Source organism: Chrysochloris asiatica, unplaced genomic scaffold, assembly GCF_000296735.1.
Source record: "Chrysochloris asiatica unplaced genomic scaffold, ChrAsi1.0 scaffold00007, whole genome shotgun sequence".
NCBI lineage: Eukaryota > Metazoa > Chordata > Mammalia > Afrosoricida > Chrysochloridae > Chrysochloris > Chrysochloris asiatica.
In genome coordinates this window covers 1,128,696-1,139,848 of record NW_006408525.1, presented here as the reverse complement: position 1 = coordinate 1,139,848, position 11,153 = coordinate 1,128,696, and the positions used below count along the sequence as shown (strand labels likewise).

The window sequence follows — 11,153 nt, the reverse complement described above, 5'->3', positions numbered from 1 at the left end:
TATATATATATATATATGGGGCTGGGGGGGCACTTCAAAAAGTTCATGGAAAAATAATGTTTAAGTTCCATATTTCCATGAACTTGTTGACTATAAGAGCGCTGTTACTCTGTAGGATAAGCACTGGACTGCTAATCACAGGTGGGAGGTTCGAGTCCATCAGCTGCTCCCTAAAGGGCATATACGTTGTTGTTAAGTACCACAGAGTCAGTATTCTTAGCGACCCTGTATAGTGTTTCTGAGGCTTTTAAATCTTTTTGTGGGAGCAGAAAGTCTCATCTGTCTTTTGTGGAATGGCTAATGGGCTCAAACTTCTGACCCTAGGGTTCACAGTTCAGTGCTTACCCTATGGTGCCACCACACTTCCTATATATGCACATATATGAGCATGTTTATATATATGACTCCTGGTGTGGTCCTGTAGGATCAGCACTGGACTGCAAACCACAAGGTCAATGGTTCAAACCCATCAGCTGCTCCTTGGAAACCCTATACAGGGCCACTATGAGTCAGGATTGACTTGATGGCACTTAACAACAAAATACATATACATACATACATGTGTGTGTGTGTAGTCATAGAATAGATGCTGATTCATAAACCTGGTTCTACTACAGCGCATTCATTAGCATCTTACTATAAGCTAATGCAGATTAATAGAATTCTTTTTAATGACTATAAAGTATTACACTCTATATACTGTGTCTACTTACAAGTCTTAAAATGTAAGAGTCTTGTATGATTAAGATTATTTTGACTACAAGTCAGACAAGACCAATTAAAATTCTCAAAATACTTAGGAACTTAAGTATCTGACATAACAAGACACTCTGAGATGGGAGCAGTTCCAGACTTGATTAATTCAGTGTCATGTGAGGAACCCAGGTGTTGTGTGTGTGTGTGTGCGTTTCCCCCTCCTCCCACCCCCTCACCCCCTTACAACTTTGCCATTCTTGGTGATTGACTTGTTCTCTTCAGCTGGTTTTCCTCATGGTTCCAAGATGGCAGCAGCATTTCCAGGAATCATACGCAGAGGGCCTATTCCTGACTGTGTTCCTTTAAGAGATAGGGAAACTCTCTGCAAGTCCCCTCAGAAGTCTTTCCCTCATGCTTTATTGTCCACCCTCTGGTATCTGTTGCCCATGACTAAACCAGCCACTTGGTAGAGAATAAGATCACCAAGATTAATTTACACCAGTCAAGATCCACCGCCAGTCCTGAAGGATGTTCAAACTGTTCCTTGGAAGTCCTATACAGAATCCTATACAGAAATCCTATAGTTGGAACCCACTCAATGGCATTTAACAACACCACTCCCATTTTACCCATGAGGAAGTTGAGGCTCACCCAGATTAAGTATCTTGCCCACAGTCTTGGTGCTGATGAGTAGAGGAGCTTGCCTAGTGGTCTCCTGAACAGGAGAGACTCCTGAACACAAGCTCACCAGGTACCTTCCACAGCAGGTCCACCGTGTTCTCATCTCCAAAGTCATGGTGTTGTTTTTTTCTTGGACACCCCTCAACTGATTTACTATGAAGCCATCAAGACCTTGGCTAAACTTGAATTTAGTATGACAGTCGTTGGAGTTGATCCTTATCTGAAATGGTTGTGACTTTAGTTTTCCATTTTCCTCCCTAGTCTTCTATCAACGATGCTGCCGAATTCAAAGTAGTAGCTGATGCCATGAAAGTAATTGGCTTCAAATCCGAGGAGATTCAAACCGTATATAAAATTTTGGCCACTATTCTTCACTTGGTAAGTAGGAACGCCTTTCAGAATATATTGCCTCCATATGGAAACACAATGCTCTTTCCGAAGATTTTACTTCTTTTCCTGTAGATTTGAAAAGTAATTTATTTAAGGAAAATTCCTCTCATACTCTGAAGAAATTCATATTTATTTGTGGTTCTCGCCATCATTTTATAGTATCAAAAGGGATTTTCTAAGCCACAATCAGTTTGAGACTATGGCTTTAGTTTATCTCACTGATATAATCAAACTTTAATTGGTTTAATTTCAAGGTCCGAATAATTCAGCAGAGGTTTCTGAACGACCAAAGGTATGAACTGAAACCTTTTGCACAAAATCAATTTATAGTGGCATTTGAAACCTAAGAGGGGGCTTAAACGTTCATGGAAAAATGGAATTAAAAGATAATGGAGTTTTTCCACAGACTTTTTGAAGATCCTTGTAGGATTATTAGACCATTAGAGCTGGAATCTTAACCCTCTCATTTTACAGGTGGGGAAGTGAGGCCTAGATTAGAGATGGCATAGTTGGCTCAAAGGCCCAGCCAGCTCACTACAGAGAAAACGCTGTCAGCCAAGTCGGCAGACTTATGGTCCAGTTATTTCCCTCTACCCTAAAGTAACCTTAAAAGAAGTGAAGAACCATGTGTTGTTGTTTAGTGGATCCATGTGTCAGAGTAGAACTGCCCGGTGGGTTCCTAGGCTGTCGTCTTTATAGAAGCAGATCAGCAGTTCTTCCTCCCACACAGCCACTGGCGGTTTGAACCTGCCAACCTTTCAGTGAACAGCTAAATGCTGCACCACTAGGGCTCCGTTTATATACAAAACCCACTGCCATCCAGCCAATTCCAACTGTTATAATATGATGAGCCTGTAGTTGGAACCAACCATGGCACATAACAAGGCTTACAATAAATGAGCAACAATATGAATTCAAAACTGCAATAAAAATTCCCTTTCATCTTATTGTAGCAAGATTTAACTTGAAATGAATCAGAAAGACATGGGACCTTTAGGGAGAAAAATTATATAGTGCTATACATGATTGGCAAGGAGCTCTGGTAGCGTACTGGTTACGACTTGGGCTGCCAACCTCAAGGTCAGCAGTTCAAAACTACCAGCGGTTCTGCAGGAGAAAGATGAGGCATTCCGCTCCCATAAAGATTTATAGCCTCGGAAACCCTGTGCAGGATCACACACAGCTGTGAGCTGACTCCACGGTAGTTAACAACATCAAGAAATATATGATCGGTGATTGGCAAGGTCAACGGTTCAAAGTCACCATCAGCTCCTCAGAAACCCTATACAGGGTTACTATGGGTCAGAATAGACTCAACAGCACTTCACAACAACATAATGATGAGAGATCTGGTGTGGCACTGTGGGATAATGCACTGGACCACAAGGTTGGTTTGAACCGCAAGGTCAGTAGTTCAGACTCACCAGCCGCTCCTCTGAAACCATATACAGGATCGCTATGAGTCAGAACCAACTTGACGACACTTAACAACAACAACATAAATGATAATTTCCGCATTGGAAAGACTTTAATGTTGTAAGCCATCTCAGCTTCTTGAATTGGTTACAAACTCATGTTTCTAGAATCTATCTAGAACAATAAACATACACGAAGACCAAATAGAATAGTAAGTAGGGCAGGGGAAAGAGAAGGGAAGAGTGGGACTGATCCTACCAGATTTCAAGTGAGAGTAAAAACCTATGGGATCTTAAAATGTGTTGCACAAATTCAGAACCAGATTTATTGATAGATCAATTGATGTGCTAGATGCTTGTTATATGGTTCTTAAGTTGTTGACTGAGTGGGATAAAATAGACAAAAATCCTTGGTAGAATTTACTATATGATAATGGTGACATTTCAAATCATGAGAGTAAGCTACACTTCAAAACAATGGAACTAACGATGTGGAAAAATGGTTAGATCCTTACTTTATACCCTATACCAAAATAATCAAAATTTTCAGTGCTAGAAAAAAGCTATGAAAGTAACAGGAGAAAATATTGACAATGCCTTAAGCCTTTGGAGTAGGGAATAACCTAAGTACGTGCACAAGGCACAGCTGCTGTGTGGTAGGGGAGAAGGAGAGTCAGCACCCACATCAGCCCAAGGCTGATTCCTGTGAGGCTGAGGTGGGGCCAGCTCTGCTTCCAGCCTTCCCTCCACAGCACTCTCTACTCCGCAGCAATGGCCACACTCAACTCACAGACAGTACTCGCAATTATGGGTTTAGTAAGAAAGTCAACAGGTTACAATGCAGACTCTGAAGTGGTCAGGCCACAGGACAGCGTCTTCCCAGCCATTCCCATGAGCATTCCCCCTTAGGTCCTGGGCCCCTCACAAGAGCTTTGGTGGCTTGGGTCCTGCTCAGGCACTGTTACAAAGTTCCTTTAGCAATGGGGGAAAATGCCCAAAGGGCACTCCACTCTACTCCACATAAGGCCCAGCCTGAAGGCACCTGGTTCTAGCTCTGTGGGTCAGCAAACCTGGCTTCTCTGATGAATGCCTTAAGGCTCTCCAGTTCACAGTGAGGCCTCCTGCCTGAAGGCGCTCAGCTTTCCTTGCTCCCCTAGCTCTCTCAGGCTCTGTCTGTTGGTTCTGCTCCTGCCATTCCTCTGCTGCTCCTCTGCCCCTTCTCTGGACTAAGGAAGTCCACTGTGCAGGGAGCTTGGCTCTTCCTTGTTGGAAGTGAGATTCCCCCCTCCTGCTTCTAAGATGCCTCATGTTATCAACACCTTAGAGTTCCAGGTTTTCATTAACACCCTGTTAACAGCAACTCACAACTGAGTCCTATAATCCTATCAGCATCTTCCCCCACCTTCTCTCAAGCAGACCCATCAAGAAAAAGTCGTTTGGTGGGAGTCACAACAACCAGCATTAGAAAAGCTGCACTAAGCAATTCACTGCCCCACAGTGTGACACTAAAGAGAGAGACTTGAGTACATGGAAAATGGAACACTTGGGTCTGTCAAAAACATACACTGAAAATTAAAAGATAAGAATACCTAGAGAAGAGGGCTCTGGTAGCGTAGTGGCTACGAATCGGGCTGTGAACCTTAAGGTCAGCAGTTTGAAACTACCAGCCGCTCAGTGGAAGAAAGATGAGGCTTTCTACTCCCGTAAAGATTTACACCCTCGGAAACCCTGTACAGGGTCACTATGGGTCAGAACCGACTCGACGGCACTTAACAACAACAACAGAGAAGAGGGGGAAAAAAGAATGCAGTGCCAGGTTTTTATGTGTAGAGATATGAACTATGTATAAATTCTCCAAACAAAGTCACTTGAAAATTGCCTTTTTAAATTGGCTAGTGTATCCATGATCTTGTCCTTCGGTCTCTCATTAGAAATGTTGTGTCTTGCTTTTTCTACCTTTGATATAGGGGAATTTAAAATTTATAGTAGATGGCGACACACCTCTTATTGAAAACAGTAAGGTTGTGTCTGTCATAGCCGAATTGCTCTCTACGAAGGCGGACATGGTTGAGAAAGCCCTTCTTTTCCGGACTGTGGCTACGGGCCGTGATGTCATCGACAAACAGCACACAGAGCAAGAAGCCTGCTACGGCAGAGATGCCTTTGCTAAGGTAGGGTTTCAGCCTACTTCCTTTAGGCCTGGTGGTGATTTCAGCCATTTTAGTGAAATTTCATGAGGGTGTCTTCAGAGGTTCCTTGCAAGTAGATTAAGGCCTTCAGAATCCATCACGATGCCTTTAGCCGTCACAGTCTCGGTAAAGCACCCTTCCTACATCGCTGCCAGAAAGCATCCTGAGAAGAGCAGAAACAGGTTTACTGTGAAGCGAATCGTTGTCAGGCCCTTGCTTGTGTGCACCCCTTTCCTGGCCCTAATCTTGTTTCAAAGCTTGCATTCTTTCTCTACCAGCGAGAGGGCTCTGGAAATCACATGGCCACCAGGTCCCACAAAACCGGGATCCATCCCCCAAGATCAACTACTGACATGTTTCCTAGTATCTCACAGGAACTGGGCTTCATGGCTTTGCTTAGAAATGATTTTCTGAAAACCCAGTCAAGCACAGCAAGTGCTTTCTGTGAATTGCGGTAAGCAGTTGTTCTATCGTTATTTAAAGTATATTATCACAGAGTGGAGAAGTAAAGCATCATTGCACTGTATCGTCAGAGTGTCTGGCTGCCTTAGTACTCTCACACAGCCACAGCCTTTGGCTTGCCCTCACTTCGGAACATCTACACTGACTCAGTCATAAATTTGTGCTGCAGTAGTGTAAATTCTTGGGTAACTCCTAGAAAGTTCTAGGTACTTAGGGGAGACTAAAAAGGTGTGGGGTGAAGAAGTAATAGTAAAAGTATGGTGTAGCATTAGCTCCATTTCAAGCTTTCCCACTGAGGAATCCTTCAGAGCTGAGAGAAAACAAGTCTCTTATGGCAAGGGGGGTGGAGGAAAAATTGCCTCAAGCTTTACATTTTTTAAGGATTTTGTTAATTTACATCAATAATTCATGCAAATTAGCATTCTGCTTCAGAACCCCTCTTCCTTGCATATGCCAACAACCTAACGTAGCCTTCATAGACTATATAAATATGCGCAGAGACAATTTAGTTACTGTTTTCCAAAAATGCTCTCTTTTCTCCATTTAGTTTTTCTCACTTAATACTGCGTCTGAGGCATCCACTTCAAGTCACTGACTGAGCGCTGATTCATTCTTGTTAATGACTGTTTACCAGCCTGCAGTGATGGCACCATCATTTATTTAACCCTCCTCATAAGTGCATGGGTTTCCATTTTTTTGGTCACTACAAACAGTGCTACAAATCCTTGTCCAGCTCTTCTTACACACTGGTGATTCGTTTGGCTGGATTCCCAAGTGTGGGCTTGCTAAGGCAGAGTACACTGCTTGTAAACATAAATTGACTGGTTGCCTGGCTGTGCAGTAATAGCTCACTGCTATTTTAATTTTTCATTACTGGTATGTTTAAGCATCTTTTAATGAGTTTCTGTAAGCGATTTGTAGCCATTCTTCTGAGAATTGCTTGGGTCTATATCCCTTTTTCTTTGGATCATCTTTTTGTCAGTTTGTTAGGGAGGTGGTGGTGGTTATGTGGCATGGAGTCATTTCCTACTCATAGCAAACCCGTAGAGTTTCCAAGGCTGTAAATCTTTTCAGGAGCAGAAAAGCCTCATCTTTGTCCTGTGGAACTGCTGGTAGTTTCAAACTGCTGACCGTGAGATTAGCAGCCTGACTCGAAACCACTTTGCTACCAGAGCTCCTCAATTTGTTACAGCTCTTTGTGTATCATAAACTTTAACCAGCTCTTTGTCTATTACCTGTGTGACAAGTGGTTGTTTTTTAGGATTTTTCCTTTTCCTTCAGTTCTAACATTTTAATTTCATTATATTTTTGCTGGTTGATTCGGTTGCTGTCTTTTCCATTTTTTACCCTTATAAACCTCAGACTTGCTTTGCAGTCTTAGAAAGAATTTGGGTTTAATTGCAGGCCAGGATGGCTAAGTTTCGTCTCTCATACTTTGGACATATTGTCAGGAGGGAACAGTCGCTGGAGAAGGATGTCATGCTAGGTAAGGTGAAGGGTCAGAGAAAAAGAGGAAGACCCCTAACTAGATGGATTGGCCAGGTGGCATCATTGATGGCATCAAGTGTGGCAGCGGTAGTGACGTTGGCCCAGGATCGGACATTGTTTCGTTCTGCTGTGCATGGGGTCGCTCTGAGTCGGTTCCGACTCGATGGCACCTGACAACAACAACAACGACAGTATTAGATGATTTTAAGTAGGGACAGTGGCGTCACATTGAAATTTTTGAAAAGATTACTCTGGTCCTTAATGAGGAGAACCCTATGAGGAGTCGGGGAAGAGTGGAAGCAAAGAGGCTAATTAAAAGGATATTTCAGTACTCAGGGAATGAGTTTATGTGGCAACTTGGATTAGGATGGTAGCAGTAGGGATGGGGAAGAGAGGATGACAGGAGGTAGACTGTATTTGAGAAATAAAATGCACCGGACTTGTTTGGGCGAATGGAGGAGTTAAGGCTAATTTCTTAGCATGGTCTGTCGCAAACTTACCTCTCCCTCCTCATTTCACATCATATTCTAGCCTCCTTCATTCCAGCCACATTAGTCTTAGACGCTACAAGTTATCTTTATCCTTTCTCCTTCCAGCCACAGGACCTTTGTACGTGCTACTTCTCTGCCTGGATTACCCTGCTGGCTGCTCTCGCCTACTTAGCTCTTACTCATCCTTCTGATCTCATTACTTTTCCCTGGCCTGCCTGAATACTGGTTAGCCTAAATTCCCTTATAATTTCATCTGCTCTCCTCTCCTAGGTGTGTGTGTATGTGTGTATGAGAAGAATTGTTTCCTTCATCCTGCTGTAAGCTTTCTTTGGAAGCTGAGATCGTGTTTGCATTTGTTTACCCCTGAATCCCCAACAAATTATGTCTAATAAATGCTCAACAAATACTCGTTAGAAATAATGAAGAAATCCCTGGGTTCCTGGTGCCGTTTATTCATGGTTACAGGTAGCAAAGGAACAGTTTTGGAGGAGTAGAAAAATCAAGACTTTTACCAAGACATAGGTTTGGGATGGCTGTGAGACATCTGTATTTTCACGTAGGTGGTCAGGCATGGGGGTCTGGAGCTCAGTGGAGAAGTCTGGGTTTAGAGAGTACATTCGGGCCTGGTGCTGTACTACTGTTATTTAATAGTGGGTGAGATGACTTAGAAAGAAGATGTTAGACCATATTTAGAGGTCAGATAAAGGAGGAGATGCTACCAAAGCTCACCAAGGAGCAACCAGGAAAATTGGGAGAGTGTAGTACAAAAACCCAGAGAAGAAAATGTTTCAAGAAGAGGGTAGTGAAGCATGTTAGATGATGTAGAGCAACCGAGAACAATAAGGACAGAGTAGCCAAGTACGAGAGACTTAGGGTCCTTGATTATACATTTCAGCAGAGTATGGTATATAAGCCAAGACTAGAGTGGACTAAAGAGTGAAGAGGAGGTGTAGAAGGGAGCCTGTGTGGATACGCATAATCTGTAGGGGAAGAAAATGGGTAGCTGGAAAGCGATGTTGAAGAAGGGTTTTCTAAAGGTGCCCTATTGTATGTTGTTGTTGTTAGGTGCCATTGAGTTGGTACCGACCCAAAGCGACCTTATGCACAGCAGAATGAAACACTGTCCGATCCTGGGCCAACTGCACTACTGTTGCCACACTTGAGTCCATCGATGCTGACACTTGGCCAATCCATCTCATTGGAGGTCTTCCTCTTTTTCTCTGACCCTCTATCTTACCAAACATGATATCCTTCTCCAGTCACTGGTCTCTCCTGACAATATGTCCAAAGTACAAGAGACGAAGTTTGGCCATCTTGGCCTCCAAGGAACACTCTGGCTGCACTTCTTTCAAAACGGATCTATTGGTTCTTTTGGCAGCCCATGGCACTTTCAATATTCTCCTCTAACACCATAACTCAAAAGCATCAATTCTTCTACGGTCTTCCTTATTTATTACACTGTCCAGCTTTCGCATGCCTATTAGGTTATTGAAAATACCATGGCTTGGGTCAGGCGCACCTTAGTCCTCAAGCTGACATCTTTGCTCCTCAACACTTGAAAAAATTCTTGTGCAGCAGATTTGCTACAGATTTGCCTAATGCAATAAATACATAGTTTGATTTCTTGACTGCTGCTTCCATGAGTGTTGATAGTTGATCCAAGAAGAATGAAGTCCTTGACAACTTCGGTCTTTTCTCCCGTTGATAAGAATGTTGTTTATTGGTCCAGTGGTGAGGATTTTTGTGTTCTTTCCATTGAGATGTAATCCATACCAAAAGCTGTGCTCTTATGTAGAGCATGTTTATCCTTCCAGAAGAAAGGGAGATGAAGAAGGGAACTGAAGGAGGTAAAATGACCTAAGGAAAGAGAACCCCAAGCCACAAGTGGTGGAGGGATAGGTTTATGGGGAGCAAAGGACCTTCTACATTATAACAGAAGAGAAGCAGGAGAGATGGTGGAAGTATCTGGATGGGACTGTGTGTTGGCGTGTGGTGCCTTTGCCTCTGTCTTGGTACGTGTACCCGTGTACCCCTGAGCATTAGATACATGTTTTTGATTCTCAAGGATTTTCCAGCTGTGACCTTTTTGCTCAGATATTTACTTAACATTATTATAGATCAATTATTTTTATTTTCAGAATTCATAGAGTTTTAGTGGAGCATAGTATTAACATTGACTCATTGGTCCCTTAATTTTTATAGTTGATGAAATTAGCAGTAAAGTAATGAAGTGACTTATAGGAGAGTTTAACCAAATGAATGATCTATCTTGCATGGAAACATGCCTGGGACATATAGTATATATAAACAATTTATAATTCAATTTTGCATAGATCATATAGCTCTTTTAACATATAATCTGTTTGTAATTGTTCAATGTAAGGTAATAATGTGGCACTGTAGAATAAGCACTGAACTGCTAATCACAAGGTTAGCAGTTCAAACCCACCAACTGCTCCTTGGAAACCCTATACAGGGTCTCTGTGAGTCAGAACCAACTCAACGGTACTTAGCAATAACCAACAATAAAGAGAAGGTAGACAGGAATTTAAAACCCATCACAAACCCAAACCGAGGACTTGTTTTCAAATGGGCAAGGACTTACTGTGTTGTTTTCCTCACAGGCAATATATGAACGCCTTTTTTGTTGGATTGTAACGCGCCTCAATGATGTTATCGAGGTCAAGAACTATGACACTACAATCCATGGGAAAAACACCGTTATCGGTGTCTTGGATATCTATGGCTTTGAAATCTTTGACAACAACAGGTAAAGTGATACAATAGCTAAGATGAAACTAAGTGTAGGATTTCTTAAATGCAAAACTGATAATCTTATCTGTAAACCTTCACTCATTTCTTAATTTAAAAAAAAACACTTTTAAGTAAAAACAGGTAAATGAGATAAAATCCTTAAAATCTTATTTTTTGTATTTTGTTTAAAGTTATTTTCCTCCTTTCGTTGCAGCTTTGAGCAGTTCTGCATCAATTACTGTAATGAGAAACTGCAGCAGCTGTTCATTCAGCTGGTCCTGAAGCAAGAACAAGAGGAGTATCAGCGGGAAGGGATCCCTTGGAAGCACGTGAGTGGAATCTCGTGGGAAATGTTTGCATGCCTTTCACGTACTATTGATGATGTCACATCTTATCACTTAAACTCCAAACAGAGAAGAGAGTTAAATAAGAAGTACTGAAACCTAAGAGCATTCCGTAGGTTTTAAATGTCTGTGTTACACTATGACAGATGAGATATATCAGACTCATTTGGACCACACAGATTTCTAGACATGTGACCCATACAGGGACTAAGTACATTTTAGCCATTTTGTATAATTTAGGAA

At 42.2% G+C, this 11,153-nt stretch overlaps 1 protein-coding gene across 1 annotated transcript in view; it reads left to right on the top strand.

Annotated features, from left to right (window-relative positions):
• Positions 1-11,153, top strand: part of MYO1D (myosin ID) — a 382,292-nt gene that overhangs the window by 132,755 nt on the left and 238,384 nt on the right. Inside the window, exons 7-10 of the mRNA XM_006832312.1 lie at positions 1,639-1,755; positions 5,150-5,353; positions 10,437-10,582; positions 10,781-10,895. Of these exons, the coding sequence (XP_006832375.1) occupies positions 1,639-1,755; positions 5,150-5,353; positions 10,437-10,582; positions 10,781-10,895 (582 nt within the window). The remainder of the gene's footprint in view (positions 1-1,638; positions 1,756-5,149; positions 5,354-10,436; positions 10,583-10,780; positions 10,896-11,153) is intronic.